The sequence below is a fragment of the Phycodurus eques genome, chromosome 18 (assembly GCF_024500275.1).
Source record: "Phycodurus eques isolate BA_2022a chromosome 18, UOR_Pequ_1.1, whole genome shotgun sequence".
NCBI classification, from domain to species: domain Eukaryota; kingdom Metazoa; phylum Chordata; class Actinopteri; order Syngnathiformes; family Syngnathidae; genus Phycodurus; species Phycodurus eques.
The window spans coordinates 6,336,865-6,355,095 of NC_084542.1; the positions used below are offsets into that span (position 1 = coordinate 6,336,865).

The 18,231-nt window shown below is 39.7% G+C and overlaps 1 protein-coding gene across 10 annotated transcripts in view; it reads right to left on the minus strand.

Moving 5' to 3' along the window:
• Positions 1–651: 651 nt before the first annotated feature.
• dnmt3aa (DNA (cytosine-5-)-methyltransferase 3 alpha a) overlaps positions 652–18,231 on the minus strand; it is a 47,624-nt gene continuing 30,044 nt past the window's right edge. For 7 of the 10 annotated variants that reach the window (XM_061703763.1, XM_061703761.1, XM_061703757.1 and 4 more), the window contains 10 exons: positions 16,688–16,800; positions 15,876–16,059; positions 14,732–14,816; positions 14,508–14,653; positions 14,320–14,410; positions 14,086–14,234; positions 11,190–11,275; positions 11,020–11,089; positions 10,355–10,473; positions 652–8,777 (listed from right to left, as the gene is read on the minus strand). In XM_061703763.1, the coding sequence (XP_061559747.1) occupies positions 8,636–8,777; positions 10,355–10,473; positions 11,020–11,089; positions 11,190–11,275; positions 14,086–14,234; positions 14,320–14,410; positions 14,508–14,653; positions 14,732–14,816; positions 15,876–16,059; positions 16,688–16,800 (1,185 nt within the window). In that variant the 3' untranslated portion in view covers positions 652–8,635. Of the gene's footprint in view, positions 8,778–10,354; positions 10,474–11,019; positions 11,090–11,189; positions 11,276–13,930; positions 14,019–14,085; positions 14,235–14,319; positions 14,411–14,507; positions 14,654–14,731; positions 14,817–15,875; positions 16,060–16,687; positions 16,801–18,231 lie in introns of those variants that run through there. The other 3 variants (XM_061703762.1, XM_061703765.1, XM_061703766.1) reach the window with 2 other exon arrangements.

The following is an 18,231-nucleotide window of genomic DNA, read 5'->3' on the forward strand; positions in this document are numbered from 1 at the left end:
GGCCTTTAGTCAGACGTGATTATATGGCTTGATTATGGTGTTTAAATATGCAATGTTGAATTTTCTTTTGTTTTATGTGTGAGTTTTACAGTGGAGCTCAACTGCTGGTAACATAAACGGCTTGCGGCAGGCACTTTCCCTCTTACTTGGAGAACTGGGCAAACGAGCGTGTGGACAGGTGTTAAAGAATGCTTTAAAAAGTCTGTTAAGTTTAGATGTGTTGAAAGCGTGTGGGATGGGTAAAGCTACAAAAATTGTCTTTATTAGGACCCTATATCATGGATTTTAACCTATTGTGCGTGGGTGTGGAACGTATCCCCTGTGATAAATTGGGGTTCACTGTACAGTAGCTACAGTACCCAGTGAAACCAACATTTCATTTACATTATTCTCTAACCTGTAAAGATAAAATGACATAAACTCGCACACATTAAACTAGGCCCCATTACTGCTTATTATATCGTTCGATCTAAAGTGAACCAAACCAAACTGTAATTTCGTGCAAAATAGCATGGAATCTGTCATAATTTCCCCATTCATACCACATTATTGAACGGGTTCAATACACTACTGTGTCATAGGTGTATGAATGATGAACAAATACACTCAAGTAAAGCAAAACACATAAAGTACATTCACCGAATCACAAGAAACAGTCTTTTTTTTTATTCACGGTTCTTTTCTTACATTGTTCAAGTACAAAGTTAAAATGCCTTTTAATTAGTTCATATTCATACAAGAGTAAAATAATAATAGTGCCTCTTCATTACTACAACAAACTTAAATACAGTCATTGTAAAGACAAACTTTTATACTCCTAGCAATATATTTTTTCTTATTTTCAGAAAACAATTGTAGCACCTTTTTGAAACACCAGCAGTTCCACTTTTCCTAAAAGCTCATCTTTCATGTAGTCCTTGAGATGAGTGTCATCTGAATGCGCTGCAGCATTGGGTGTGTAAGTGTTGTGTTTGTAGACGTGTATGTGCAATGTTTGCTCTGTGTGTATGTGAACAACAGTAATTTTTTTGGTTTTTTTTGGTGTGTACGTGCGAGTCTGATATCAGTGTTGAAAACTGCGCATCACTCAGCCTAAAAGCTGTCATTAGGCTAACCATCTTCACTGTCTTAAGACAACCTCAACTCTTAACAATTGACAGCTGTCAATCAAAACGATGCTTGCATTCCTCTGGCTCTTGTCCCCCTTGCACTCTCAAACAGAAACATGTTCACATCACACCTCAAACTGAGACAGTGGTCGTCTCTAGCCTGTTTAGCTAGCTTTACTCTTTGATCAAAGCAAATGAATTATTCTCCCTACTAAGTCAGCAATAATAACATAAAGCAGTTAGAAGATGATAATTGTGCACGATTAGGGCTAAAAACATGGCTGCATCTGAGAAAGGGACGGGTTATTGGCATGAAATGATCTCAGCCTGTATAACATTGTGTTGTCAATGTTAGGAACTAATTATCATATTCGGTTTAGTGTGTGAACATGGTTTGTAATTAACATACAAGAACGACTTACATGTACAGCTGCAACGGATTGGAATGTAGTTCTGTCAGAAATCACAGCAAAGAATTACCTGAAATACAAATGGGACTAACGACAGTGCCACTTGAACAATATCACAAATGACTGCACTGCCTCGGTGGCCTAGATTGCAACCTTGAAAGGAGTGGGAATAAAAATGGCATTTTTATATGCCAGATCATTTGCTCATTGAGTCCAAACATCCCTCGAGTGAATAGGTGCCAGACATCATTTTATGTGGCCCGCGAAAGCCAATCATGCTCGTCAACCTCTGTGATTTTTGCTCAAATCTGTACCCAAATTGTCATAATAATAAACAATAATGTTGTATGTTATAAAAACTATATTAATTATACGGGAAATGTTAACATTTTATCATTTTTAACTTTCACACATTTGTAAAAAAAAAAAATAACGGCTGTATAATTGGCGTAACTTATTGTAAGAAGAAGTGAACCACTATTAATAGTATACGGCAGTGGGCCCCAACCCGTGGTCCGCGGACCGTGAGGCATTTGTTACCGGGCCGCATAGAAGGAATGACCAATTTATATAATATCCGTTGTACTGCATTTTCGTGTGTCAAATGTGTGAAAAATGACCGGAGATTACCGGAGCTTCTCCGCTCCAACAGCTGCGCGTCGCAATTGACACGTCAAGACCGCACAGAACGCTGCAGCGGTTCCGTTTCCGCTCCCAGCCGACTTGCTCATGCCGGCGGCCAAGCTCAAAGAACGAATCATTTCATAAACTGATTCACATCATTACGTTCACTGAAAAGATTTGTTCTTTTGATTCGTTCGGGAACGAAACAACACTAGACTGTAGGTCGGCCACGTGATACGTTACTAAAAATAAGTCCGCAAACTAGCAAAATGAGTAAAAAGCAAACAATAGGAGAGCTTCTTTTTAAAAGGAAAAAGGCCACCTGAGGAGCCAGAAGAAGAGCCTACGACCTCAAAGAAAAAGAAAGCTTCTTTTATCCGTTATGCATTATGATGAGTTGTATTTTTCAAGCATTTAACATTCGTTTTTAAGCCAGTTGTGTCAATTTATTTTTGCTGTATATATATGGCACACCTTGACAGCCGGTCCGTGAAAAAAAATGCCTACTCTAAACCAGTCCGTGGTGCAAAAAAAGTTGGGGACCACTGGTTTACGGCATGCGACAAACATGGTGATGAATGCGCATGGCAACTACACACTGCTCCCTTTGGGCCTGATTTACTACAGGTTTGTGCATGCAGAAATGGGCGTAAATTTGATTTCTCACGTAAACAGGTGTGGAAGCTAATCTACTAACTTGACGCACCCAAGATTGCATCTGAAAAACAAGCAAAATTGCCGCACAGTTCATTTTGCACGTTCTGGTAACATCATATGCAAATGGTGAGTTCAGCACGCGCAACGCGATTTATCGAACCTGAGATGCATTGCGATGTCTTATTTATATTATTATGTCATCATTTGAAAGACAGATGCAACCCGGCATGCAAAGCAGTGCCAGCGTAGCGCAGGCAAAAAGAGAGGTGGCGGGGAGAATGGATCTTTTCTGCTCGTCTAAACGTGAAATGCCAGAAAGCAAAATTATGGCGACATATCATCTATTCAGCGATGCAATCTTGGAGCTTCTGAATCATCTAAGACTTGGAGCCAGTCACAAGACAAGTCATTCCATATCACTTACGACAAAACTCTGCATTTCCTTGTCTCTGGGCCATTTCAGCACGTGGTGACAATTGGTGCTGGCCTCTTCCAAGTTTTAAATGCAATGTTATGCAGGATAGGCAGATGAATCCAATTCCCACACACCCGGTAAGTTAAATCACTCAAAACATGGCTTTTTTTTTTTTTTTTTCGGTTGCTGACTTCCCCAAAATGATGTGAGCAATAAATGTCTTTTGTGTTACTCACTACAGTATTATTTTTGTTTTCCACTAACACTTCCAATTCCATCACTTCAAACTTCATCTTTTAAATACAGCAGTCTCCACCACTTTGACACCTCTTGCCAACAGCGCACATAATCTATTAGTTATCACCCAATTTAGAGCCCACTATTTGGGACTTCAGCAAAATATCGTAATCTTAGTAAATCACATAGAACACGCAATTTTTTTAAGAGTGAATATGCAATTTAGCACTCGCTATTTGAGATCTTAGTAAATCAGGCCCTTTGGGAGGTATTTTCCCTTTAATTATTATTGTTGATGGACTATGTTTAACCATGTTGTACTGAATCGTGTGAACAGAGATGTGTATACTAAACGACTGACCATATGGCTAAATGCATAAGAGTCCAAGCTGATTCTGAGCTTTCTTTCCTGTAGGGCTGGTTGGTCTGTGCGGGGTTCAGGTTACATAAAAAATGGGGCCTTTTTTATTATTACTGTCAAAATGTTGACGTAAGAAAAATGCATGTACCACTTTCGTCGCTCTGCTACCACTATGTGCAATTAGATTTTCAGCTTTAAGTTTGTCACTAGCACTTTTCTCCTTTTTGCTATTAACAGGTACCTTTCTGAGGTAGCGTCATATAAACAGACAACGAAAAAGAAAAACATTTGTTTGATGTTTTTCTGTTTGAAATTTAAGGTTCCACTGTATAGCAAATAGAATTTGCCCCAATTGCAAGACTGCAGTTGGTGTTGTTTGAACACATTTCTTGTTTGAGAGTATCTTTCACCTCCTGTTCTCCAGACAAGACAAAGTCACTATAACTAACTGTAATATGTTTTCTCAAGCTTCTTTCCCCTCTTGGCTGAGACTGAACTGAACTGAGCACCGACCTTGAACAGGACACACACACACACACACACACACACACACAAAATAACAGATTATTATTATAATTAATACTACTATTATTTTTATCATCACCATTACTCCCTAATCTAACATGAGATTACACTGACAGACCGACATGCAGTATCTGAGGGGAATAGGGGGTGTTTTGACAGCACCAATGCAGCGCAGGGTTATGATGTCACACCCAGCAGTGCCATGGAAGGCCTGGTGGCGACAGGTGTCCTGCAGAAACACAGTGTCTATGCATGTTCTGTGCATCAACAGTTGATGTATTTTGAGTACATCAGCACCGCACTGAGAATGTTTCCAGCGACTGTGTATTTATGTGTGTGTGTAACCTGCACTGTTGAGCATTGTATAAAGAGCAGAGGTGAAAAAGCACCTGAAGGTTGGTTGAAAAAGCACCTGAAGTTTGGTTGTATAAACGGAGAGTAAACATGATGGCGAAAAAAAACAACAGACAGAACTGCTGGTTTACGGTTTCTGATTGTTTGTGCACGTGTGTGTCGACTGTGTGTCCAGTTGTTAGCTGGTTTCTGAGGAAGGTCAGAGGATTGGAAGGTTTTCTCTAGAAAAAGTGGCCAACTTGGGACCAAAAGCACCAGACTGAAAGAGATTTTGCAAGTTAACAAATAAGATCCCTGTTGTATTCTGTTCAATTTCAAGAGGGCCTGCACCACCATGCACTAACAATGCAGTGTTTCGAAGTGAAATAAAAAGTTTTCTGATACTAACACGTGGCAATCTGTTCCACTTATAGGAAGGCAAAAGCCAGCATAGTGTCTACAGAGTAGAGGTCTGCCTCACCCTCTAGTGGATGTTGTTGCTCAAGAACTACAGAACATTTTGCATCCCTATAAAATAAAGCAAGAGAGTTGAGCTGCAAGAATGGGTTGCTTACAACCAAACCTTCTTTTAGTTTGTCACCCAACAACACAGCAGCAGAGCACAAGAGGGCGAGGCACGAGAGAGGTTGTTTTCCACCATTAAAGGTCCATTAGTTCATAGTATCTCCTTTTGACACCGTGCTACGGCTGTTATCGTTACTCTCCTAACAGGCTTGAATACTCTCGCTGGATGAGTTAAACCTTACTGATTGGGCCATTTTGATCACACTTTAAAAGGGGAAAATATACTGATACAGTATCATGATATTTCTCAAAATCGGTCAAGGTGTAATAAGCACCAGTGTCAGATATTCATACTGATGCTGTCTGATGTTGAGTTTAAATTGAATGAATACTGTACAGTATATTATTTTCACATGATGCTAATGTCATTATTTTTCTTGATGTTCTGTCAACATTGCATCTCATTTTGTTTTGATGAAAAGATAAGAAATGTCAGCAGACAGTAATACCCAGCTTTACAGGTATACCTATCGTGGTCCCGCTATGACGCAGATTTTTCTGTTAAAATTCCCACTATATCATGGAAATCTGTGGCTTATGCCAATAGTTTTGTATGGAAACAACACACTCCCTCTGTGTTTTATTACGTTTAAATGTATTTGAAGCACATGGAAGGGCTATTTTAAGGCTTAAAATATATTTTCACAGAAAGTTTTATTATATGCTCTCTCTATATCGTGGATTTTCATTAATTGCAGCTGGGTCGAGAGAAAAGGTCCAGCAATCAATGGGAACGTGTAACTCTTAAGCGTGAATCCAATCGTCACGTCTTTGTTTTAATGAGCCATGTGTCGACAGCTCTACATAAATCAACGTACAACTGTGAAACGACAGATTCGCATTTCTGATTCTAAATCCAAATCCACTCAAATGATTATCATGTTTTTATATCCAAGTAATACATATCAGTAAATCAGTACTCAGTACTCTCATCACTTCATCATACAATTAACATGAGAAAAGTGAATGTATAAGATAATGTCATTTTTTTAAGTTTGTGGAAAAACTTAAATGTACAAGATTATTACATTATTGTGATATTGGTGTTATCATAATATTAAAATATGTCATCTATTCTCATCTGTTTCACAGTAACATAATATAAAGTAAATTCAGTTGTTTTATACAGAAATCTCTTGCACTGCAGTCACCATTGCGATTCATTATCCAGTGATGGAGTGATTACGTTTTCACATAAAAATCCAAAGAATTATGTCTAAAAGAGCGTGACATAACCTAGGATGAAATGTATTCATTATTTCACTGAATGAAGCTCCAATGATTAAGTCACACACTGGTGAACTTGAAAACTACAGCAAATAAAAACTGATGCTGCAGCCCTAGCCTCACATATTGACAGACAAGCCGATGTCATCTTTTCAGAGTCATGGCCGTCTTATCTGAATCTCACGCCTTTGTGGAACACACGTGGTCCCAGGGGTACAGAGCAGCCAGGCACTTGGAACTATTATTATTCCAGTCACATTATTTGAATGAGATACAATAGTAACAGATGTGATAATGAGATACAACAGTAACAGATGTGATACAACAGTGTTAATTATGAATATTAGCGTGTTTGTTGCACAGCAGCAAATACGTGAGGAAGAAAAATTTGGGTTGTATCGTGTTGGGATAATTCTATCATACTATAACTGACTAAATAATAAAAACATCTATTGAATAAATCGTTTGAGATTGTTTAAAAGAAAACAAGCTCAACCAAGTGTATAGTGTATCCTAAATGGCAGTAAATATTACAAGATAAAGTACAATAGCTGTCAGTTATTTACTAGGCTACTGTATTGGAAGCGAAGAATTATCGTATATTAAGTTGAAGCATGTTGGAGAATAATCAGGCTGTTCAGTAGTCTACTAACACACAACACCAAAAATGGCATGTGCAGCTGCAACACATTACATAAACATGACAGATATGTTGTGCTGAAAATGCTGTTTTTCTATGCAAATGCTATATTTTCCACAGTGTTAAGAGGGTTATTGTATATTACTGTGTATAAATATTGTGTATATAAAAGAGGGGGTGTTGTTTACATAATGTTAATTTTGAAAAGACAAAGATGTTTCAAGTAACTACAAATACAGTGCATCACTTTTTTTTTTTTTTTTTTATGAAATCCTACTAAATTCCCTGGAGGCTCCTACACAAGCCATATGTTTTTTTCTGGCCACTTGAGAGCACTCGATACTATCGTGCAAGTACATTTTGTATATTTTGAAAGGCCCATTCCCAGAGAGTGAAGAGTTAAATGTACCCCTACCGCAGCGGGATTCCTAAATGACCGTTCTGAATAGCTCTGCAAGACACATACAGTAACTTGATACCCAAGTACAAATGAAAATATAATTGGGGTTACTTTGGCTCAATGCACTGATGATTAACTCATCCAATGAGATTTATTCAACAGAGGAGTTAATTTAGTGAAATTTACCTTGTATTATTGTTGTTTTTTCCTTTCTCTCTCAGCCCTCGAGTATACTCTGTAGCTGGTTTAATCTCTGTGCCTGCTTGGAAGTATTTAGTTTAAATCAGTTAGGGACCCAAAACTGCAGCAACTGAAAACAAACCGAGACCACAAGTCTCTGGGAGCACCAAGAACAGTAATTATGTCATGTGAAAGTGGCACCATTTGTACAGCCCGGCAAGCACCGTGGGTTTTAGCTGGAGTGTGGGGTGGATGTGTGTATTGATATTTATGTTCATTGCATGAGTAATGCAACTCCACCACCTCCACTGCGTGTGTAAAATCTTACATTTGTAATAATAAGTTTTGGTGGAGTATTGAGAGAGATGTCCTGTGTTGGTTCCTCATAGGGACTGTAACTAATGCAGAACAGCAGAAGACATCGGTTTAAGGTCAGGTGGAAGGAAGTTTGTGTGTGACATATAGTACAGAAACTGCACTAGCAAGTGTGTGTGTGTGTGTGTATGGATGGATGTGTGTGTGCGCGTGCGCACATGCGTGCGTATTTGTGTGTGTGTGTGCAAGGTAGCACCTGGGGACCAAGATTAGCCAGTAGGTTATTTGGGATCAAGGGATGAAGTCCTAAGCAGTGTGTGTGGTGTATGTGTATGTCTGTCTGGTCATCTGTTTCATCTGCGTCAGCCAACCTTCATGTACAAGCTGTGTATTATGTACAGTTATCTGTTGTCAAAAAGTGTGTGTGCTATTTGTGTGAGTGTGTGTTTGCGTGTCTGTTTCTGAGAGAGAAATAGAGAAATAGAGAGAGAGAGAGAGAGAGAGAGAGAGAGCGAGAGCGAGAGAGATTGAGAGTGAGTGTGTGAGAGAGAGAGCGAGAGCAGGAGAGAGAGAGAGAGGGAGAGAGAGAGAGAGAGAGAGAGAGAGTTGTTGTGTGACTAGTTGCAGGCGAAGTACTCCTTAAGAGGGGCAAAGAGGTGCCTGATGACGGGAACACTCCATGAACGTCCCAGCAGCCTTTGCCTAGCCAGACGACTCATGTTGGACACGTCGGTGTAGTGGACCGGGAAACCAAACACCCTGGATACACACATATCATCATTTAGAGAAGAAACAGGATAGCAATTTTGTTACCAATAGACAGAATTGTTATTTGATTTATACGATAGTACATTTCTTAACAGTACAGCGGAACCTTTCAAATGCAAATGATATTATTGTGGTGCGATACTTCAGAGGTCAAACTTCTACCTTCAGGACGTCACACCAGACAGCAAATTTATAATAGAAAACATTTTTTTTTAATGTATTTTCACTGTCAGTTTTCAATTGGCAAGTGCAAAGACTGAGAACAATTCAGTGGTGAATTGTTGAGATACAACGTTGAACTCTTTTTCACCATTTCAGTTGTGCGGATTTTTGGGGCATGGCTAAAACCAAGCCCAAGTACACACTTGGCTTTTCTGGCACGAGTCGGCCCTCCCCCACTATATACGCAAGTACTGAACGCCTTCATTCCATCAGTGGCTATCCGGTGCAATTGCGAGTTAATTAGTAATAATAATTTGGACAATTTGTACCACTACAACATGCGAAGAATTTTTGAACGGAAGAAGCTTGTTGGTTTTAAGATGGCACAAGACATAATACATTAGCCACAAATGATTCTGGGAGCTGACAACAATTCAAACAATTCTCTTAAATATGGCCATAGAAAGGGAATATTGTGCTTCTCCGTATCTCTTGTCAACATTAATGTTCCCTCCATTCCGCCTAATAATCTGATTGATCTTGATCTGTCAATCAAGATCTCAAACACAGTTGACTTTAGCGCTCTGTTTACGTATATTTAATGTCAGGTCTTCATCCACGGAGGTTACAAAAAGAGTAATGAGCCTATTTTGAAAAAATAAGGAGTGGAAAGTGCAGATATCTGTTTTAAAATGGAGTAAAAGTAAAAAGTTGTCAGAAAAAAGTTCTAAAATCTACTTCAGTACAGTAGCGAAGTTTTTGTACTTTCTTACTTCCCACCACTGAATATTTGTATGGAACATTTCAAGGCCACAAATATAAAAACAAAATCAAATGAAAAACAGTAAGTCTAGCAGTAACTCAGTGTGCCTTGTTTTACACAGAACGCCACTTATAACCTTAAAATGTGGTTACGCCTGGATCGTCATAAACCAAGATGACCCTGTATACACTAAAGGTCATCTAGTTATCTTTTGTTTGAGTTTGATTTCGCTACATTATACAACATGTAACCTCTTTTTACACTTGACAGTTGGAAGTTAAGAATGCTAAAATGTTACTTTAAAATGTACTGTAATTTTGATGGCAGTGGCTTTGTAATGGGGAAAATGTATTAAAAACCCAAACATCGACAAAAGCATCTAGAATGGATTGCAACATTTGCGGTCCCACTGTCGATTTTTTTTTGAGAGATAGTTTTTTACTTCCAAAGCAAAGTTTTTTTTACTTCCAAAGCAAAATGAAGCCCTCAAATCGGCTTGTATGTACTTCAGTTTCTGTTGTGAATATGTAAACAGGAAAAGGGGAAACTCGGGGGGATTTAAAATACAACGTTGTACACACAGATACACACACAAACACACACATTTACGCACACGCACTCACACGTATGTGCACAAATGTACCTTTCCATCTCAGTGCACCAGAGGATGTCCTCCTTGTTGTCCATGTAGACGGGGAAATGCTCATCTTTCCCCTGCTTCACAGAGTTGGAGCGAGTCGTTATCGTACGCAACTTCTCAAACTGGAATTTGCATCCAGAACCAAACAGACAGACAAACAAACACACATAGACAAATATTCTTTTTTTAATCCTAAAACTGTCCTATGATATAGGGTATAGGACATTGTTGGCTATGTTTGTTGCAAAAATAACTGACTAGCCAATTAACTGTTTATTTTGCTGCCACAGAAACAGAACACAATTCAAAAAGTATGTATAAGTAAAGATAAAGTCCTACAAATTTTCTGTGAAAGATTTATTCACCATAAATGTACATTCATCTCCAACAATTGGATTTACACATTGTAATGGCAATAGAAATTTCCAGCTCCATTTCCAAAGTATATGGCAATTTACTTACTACAAGTAAATAAAATAAATAATAATAAATAAACGTATCATATAATTAATAGTAACATCATATGCTGTACTGTATATCATATACATGGTGTCTATCTCGGTCCATTATGTCCATACATGGAAATTTGAGTATTTACTCACAAGAGAATTGCACTTGCATGCTTGCATACTGGGCAAACACATAGACACACACGTGCACACGGATACCTTGGCAGTACGACCATGCTCAAGACACTCTTGCAGGTCCAGCTTATCATTCGTCATGGGGCTCATGGGTCTGTTTGTTGAAGATATTGTCAAGAAGTTACTTCAAAATTATAAACATTTTCAAATTGATAAATTGTGTCAAGTTGTTTGTGTGACGGTGTTTTTACCACCTTGACATGCCGGGCAGGTTTCCCCAGAAATATCGAGCTCGGTGGGCAGCAGAAACTTCCTTGGCATCGATCATCACAGGGTTGCACTGAATAGAGAGTGAGTTACTTTCAACAGTTTATTGTGACGTAATTGTTAATCACATTTACTCTTTTGTGGTGACTGACTTGGAAGACATGTTAGACAAACAAACTCTTGTGTTGACCACACACATCAGGATTTGAGATCAGAAATTATTAGGTTTAACATTTACAATTGTTGGCCAACCGCTTCAGTCGAAGATAGAGGAGGAAAACTCCCTCTTAACACACCACGGGATAATCGCCCAGGATATTTTTGCCCCTTTGCTGACTTTTATCACGAGGGAGAAAAATGCTCAAATTTTCCCCAATTGTCAAAATACATCTGTCATATTAATGCACTGCAGGTGAACACAACAGTGGTATGCATAACTCACTTTTTTTGTTGTTGGTCTAACTCTGTGTTTAGTTTATATGTAAAGCATCTTTGAATCTGATCTAATCCACTCCTTTCTTCTTCTTTTCCTTTCGGCTTGTCCCTTTAGGGGTCGCCACAGCGCCTCATCCTTTTCCACCTTCAACTCTGCTTCCTGTTGTCTCTTCAATGCCACTGTCTCTAATCCGTACGTCATGGCTGGCCTCACCACTGTTTTATAAACTTTGCCCTTCATCCTAGCAGACACTCTTCTGTCGCATAACACACATGACACCTTCCTCCACCCGTTCCAACCTGCTTGGACCCGTTTCTTCACTTCCTGACCACACTCACCATTGCTTTGGACGGTTGACCCCAAGTATTTTAAGTCCTCCACCCTCGCTATCTCTTGTCCTTGTAGCCTCACTCTTCCCCCACCACCCCTCTCATTCATGCACATATATTCTGTCTTACTTCGGCTAATCTTCATTCCTCTGCTTTCCAGTGCATGCCTCCATCGTTCTAACTGTTCCTCCACCTGCTCCCTGCTTTCACTGTAGATCACAATGTCACCTGCAAACATCATGGTCCATGGGGATTCCAGTATAACCTCATCTGTCAGCCTATCCATCACCACTGCAAACAGGAAGGGGCTCAGGGCTGATCCCTGATGCAGTCCCACCTCCACCTTAAATTCGTCTGTCACACCTACAGCACACCTCACCGCTGTTCTGCTGACCTCGTACATGTCCTGTATTATTCTAACATACTTCTCTGCCACTCCAGACTTCCGCATGCAGTACCACAGTTCCTCTCTGGGTACTCTGTCATAGGCTCTCTCTAGATCTACAAAGACACAATGTAGCTCCTTCTGACCTTCTCTGTACCTTTCCAACAACATCCTCAAGGCAAATAATGCATCTGTGGTACTCTTTCTAGGCATGAAACCATACTGTTGCTCGTAAATACTCACTTCTGTCCTGAGTCTAGCCTCCACTACTCTTTCCCATAACTTCATTGTGTGGCTCATCAACTTTATTCCTCTATAGTTCCCACAGCTCTGCACATCACCCTTGTTCTTAAAAATGGGCACCAGCACACTATTCTTCCATTCCTCAGGCATCTTCTCACGCGCTAGAATTCTATTGAACAAGCTGGCCAAAAACTCCACAGCCACCTCTCCTAGATGCTTCCATACCTCCACAGGAATGTCATCAGGACCAACTGCCTTTCCATTTTTCATCCTCTTTAATGCCTTTCTAACCTCCCCATTACAAATCATTGCCACTTCCTGGTCCACCACACTTCCCTCTTCTACTCTCCCTTCTCTCTCATTTTCCTCATTCATCAACTCCTCAAAGTATTCTTTCCATCTATCTAGCACACTGCTGGCACCAGTCAACAAATTTACATCTCTATCCTTAATCATCCTAACCTGCTGCACATCCTTCCCATCTCTATCCCTCTGTCTGGCCAACCTGTATAGATCATTTTTTCCTTCTTTAGTGTCCAACCTGGCATACATGTCATCATATGCCTCTTGTTTGGCCTTTGCCACCTCTACCTTTGCCCTATGTCGCATCTCAATGTATTCCTTTCGCCTCTCCTCGGTCCTCTCAGTGTCCCACTTCTTCTTAGCTAACCTTTTTCCTTGTATGATTTCCTCTCCTGTGAGGTTCCACCACCAAGTCTCCTTCTCTCCTTTCCTGCCAGAAGATACACCAAGTACTCTCCTTGCCTGCCTCTCTGATCACCTTGGATGTAGTGGTCCAGTCTTCTGGAAGCTTTCTTTCCTGGATTCATCACCCCTGTTGCCTTCACCAACATGTCCATTAAGATCTGCACCAATCATGACTCTCTCTCTGTCTGGGATGCTCAGAACTACTTCGTCTAGCTCCTTCCAGAATTTCTCTTTCACCTCTAGGTCACGTCCTACTTGTGGAGCATAGCCACTAATCACATTATACATAACACCCTCAAGTTCAAGTTTCAGCCTCATCACTCGATCTGATAACTCTTTTCACCTCCAAGACATTCTTTGCCAACTCTTCTTTTAAAATAACCCCGACTCCATTTCTCCTCCCATCTACACCATGGTAAAATAATTTAAACCCTGCCCCTAAACTTCTAGCCTTACTGCCATTCCACCTGCTCTCCTGGACACACAATATATCAACCTTTCTCCTAATCATCATGTCAACCAACTCCTGAGATTTTCCTGTCATAGTCCTAACATTCAAAGTCCCCACATTCAGTTCTAGGCTCTGTGCGTTCCTCTTCTCTTTCTGCCAAATAACCCGCTTTGCACCTCTTCTCCTTCTTCGACTTTGATCTAATCGACTCCAATAATGATAATTTGTTGAGCTATTTCACACACAAACATTGTGAGTGATATCCTGCAACAACAAGTGGGGAACAAAGATGAGAACAGGGATGTAATGTACACAGTCCAGATTACAGTACCTCTAAAAAGCGAGATATGTCCCGTTTGTCACTGACTCCCATGGCGACCACGTTCTCAAAGAGCCAGAAGAAAGGCCGCCCGTCACCCTCTTTTGGACGAGCCTCGTGCAACAGACGGTAAAACTCAAAAAACAATCGCCCAGTTCCCTCTGCGAGAATTCAGCAACATTTAAATGTAATATAATACTTCAATAGTGACATGGTTATTTGTTATTTTCCTTGAATGTATAATACCGTAAAGGCCCTTTCGTGCAGGGTTTACTATGGAGAGGTCATTGCAGGGACTTCCACCTATCACCAGGTCAAATGGTCCCCACTCTTCGATCTAATGGACAAATATAACATCAAATTAAATGAGAAAGTAAAGTGAGAAAGTGAAGTGTGAATACAGACCGTAAATGTGAAGAAAGAGCCTCACTTACATGTTTATGGGTTACGTTGCGTACATCGCCCACGTACATGATGCGTCCCTGATGTCTGACCAAGCCAACAGTGATGGAGTCATCACAAACCTCGGACGCCACATATTTATCAACCTGGATGCCCAGGTCCTTTAGCACCAACAGACCTGAGTGCATGATATTTGTGATGTTGTGATAAACACTGTGATCTCAGCAGACGCAAGTACACTCGCTCATGTGCACACCTGTAGCGATGCCATCAAACAGTGATAAGACTCTGATTGGCTGCCTCTTCTCTGCTGCAACTGGAGCATACAACTTGGCTGGCTCCTGGGAGACAACAGTGACAACATGGTCAGGCTCATTAGGATCTGTTGAATTGGGCAGAAATATGCAGTAGTAGGTGCTTTTTGCCTAACGCTGATGTCTCTTTTAGCGAACATCTTAATAAACAACACGGTATTAAAGTGTTGTGTTGTGTTTTTGTTAGATGCAGATTTTCCCTCATACTAGTTAACTAACAGCTTCTGGAACAAAGCTCATCATTGCTTCAAGATTCACTGAATTCTATTTGGTCAAGTAACAATATGGTAGCACGTTTATAGAGGAACGAAATCCCAAATATTCTTAAATAGGATTTTGACAGGACTTGATAGGGGTATAGGGAGAGTTCCTTTCCTACAGCGGCAACGTAACCCGAATTTTTACGTAAGTTGGAACATGCTGTATGCTGTAGTCTAGCACTAGTCTACGCCAATGCAGTAGTGAAGTCATAATTACAGTAAATATTTGTCTAAAAAATACTACCACAATACCACAAATATAAAATAATGAAATGAAAAACACTAACTACAGTGGTTACTGATTGTGCATTCTTGTGCCACATGATAAAGTTTTCTAAAGGCGCTGCACAAACTTGTTAATTGCAAGCTGTCCGTAACCTGAAGATTGCCGTTGTAAACCGAGGACCCTCTTTACAATAATAAAGACTCACTGGCCAAAGTATTAGGTAGACACAGTCTTAATGTTAGCCAGTAAATGAGCTAACAACAATAAGAAGGCTCAAGCTTAATCTCTGTGCCTGCTTGGAAGGCAGAGAGGGGCTCTCATCCAGCTAAATAACTGGTTCATAAAGACTTACAGAAAGAGAAAAAAAACATTACGCACATTACATTACACAACCAATGCTGTTAACAGTTGTGGCATAAACCTTACATTGGGTGGTGGGCTAATAACTTTGTTAAGTAATGTACATAGCGTGTAATTGAGAGTGCCAAACAAAATGATGTAAGGAAGAATTGTCTGGGAATGTTCTGTGCAGGTGACTGTATATATATATATATATATATATATATATATATAAAACATAAAAACAGAAACAAGACTTACAAAGTCCTGCTCATGATTGTTGGCGAAAAAATGCTGTAGTCGGCAAGGCCAGTCGTCCCGTCGCCGCAGTAATCCATAGGTGTTTCGGGGTCCACACATGTAACAGTTCCAAGGGTCTTCTTTGATGGCTGCCGCTGCTGAGCCGGTTCCGACCAATAGATCCACACACTCAACGCAGAAACACCTGAGCATAAACACATCCATGAGGAAACTTTTCTTACAACCAGTAAGACGTCACAGAGACCATCTGCTGAGTTTTGTAAAATTCCTGTGATTGTTTTCTGTATTTTTATAGCTACCATGCCCAACTAGCGACGCATGGGTTTGGCTATATGATATACAATTTGATTGAAAAACATCTCTGTGAATAATTGACAGAGCAGTTTTTTTTAATAATTAAATTAATAAAGTAGTACATAGGTTGCCTTGCTGACTCATTAGGTAGATTACAGGGGGTCCTCAGTTTACGACGGACCTACAATGGAACCCAAATTTGTACAAAAGTCAGAATGCACTGTAGTCTATCACTAACCTACGCTAACACAGTAGTAATATCATAATTACAGTATTTGTATGGAAAAACACTTCTTGTCCATAGATATAAAATAATCACAAACTTCACATGACAAAATTGACCTTGGCCTGTACTTTTTCAGTCAAATAAATCTGGCAACGGTGAGAACTATTTTTCACAATTTGACATAAAAGGAGATGTAGTGGTTCCATTGAAGTCCAGCCTAAACTTTTGGCCTTGGCCACACCAACACTCAACTGGTGCCCACTAATCCCAAAATCAACAGCAGCCTACTGACCTACAGCAGTTGTTGTTGCCACACATGAGCACCTCCCTGCCTCCGCAGCAGATGGTGCAATAGGACTGGTAGCCATCATCGTCATACTGGTACGCACACTCTAGAAAGGAATTCTATCAGAGCCCAGGAGAAAAACAGAGGTTGAAATAATTAAATATTGCATTATTTCATTTTCATAATTCTTACTGACAAAAAGAATGTATAATGTATTGATCATGGAGGTGTGGGCAGTAAATATTAATGACCTAGCCTAATTTCTCGTGTATAATGTGCATTTCCCCCCCCCCCAAAAAAAATTGTCAAAAGTCAATAGTGCGCATTATACATAGGTATAGGGGCAAATGGAAAAAACTTTCACATTTTATAAATGTATGCCACCATCTAATGGTTATGAAAAAGCTGTACACTTACATTCCAAAATGCCACCGCCACCTAGTGGTTATAAAAAAAAGTGTAGCCTACACTTTCATTCCAATACGATGTACGTATGACTGCATATATGTACAGTTGTGCTCATAAGTTTACATACGCTGGCAGAATTTGTGAAATATTGTTTTTTTTTAAATGACTCACTGAACAACAACCAGCATTAATTTCTTTATGGTTATGTTTTGTTTAATGATAATGCTTTTCTGAAATGCTTGACCGTTTAATTTGAGTCCCATTAAAATAAAATTAAATGTGTTTCGCCTGGTCCTTCATGTTTTCTTTAAAGAATCAAACCCATCTTACAAATTCTGCCTGGGTAATCAAACATATGAGCACAACTGTGTGTTTTCTAATTTACTAAATAAAAGTAAGGCTGTTAATTTCAAAATAAGAGCAAGTAAATAAAAAAAAGGATTACGTGCTCAAATAAAGTGCTAAACTTCAGAATAATTATTTGAAAAAAACAAATACAGATACTTCATGTTTTGATCATATGGGTAGAAGCAAAATCATGCATAGTAAAAATGCATTATACATAGGGTTTTCCAGAACTTTGAGGTCAACTTTGGGGGGTGCGCATTATAGATGGGTGCGAAATTACGGTAATTGCAATAGTATTGGTAGTCTTTAAAAGAAAACCAAAGGGTCTGTATTGTGTTACTTTGTAGTCATGTAACCATGTGTTTTAACACACTTCAGCTATTAATCCACTCTGGTCTCTTTTTGTCATCCATCCATTTCCTATAGTGCTTGTGCTAATTAGGGTCAGGGGTAAGATGTAGCCTAGATGAAACCTCACTGGTCACCAGCCAACTGCAGCTTTTTTATCCAATTTTAACCTTTTTTTTTTTAATCTGTTGGTTCAATTGATTATTAGTGGAAGACAAAAACTGCCTGATGGGCATTGTCAAAGTGTGCTCCAAGATAATCAGAGTCCGTTAGAGAGGCTTGGGCTCTCAGTGGGAGAAACAGGTGGCTGAAATAGCCCCAAAAACTAGAAACCAAAAAGAACATGTCCTTGCCACAGAATTTGCCTTGATGGCCTCTGGCCTGCATTAATTATTGTGTGACCCCGATGAGGACGCACAGATACTCAGCCTTTTATTCCTAGCACC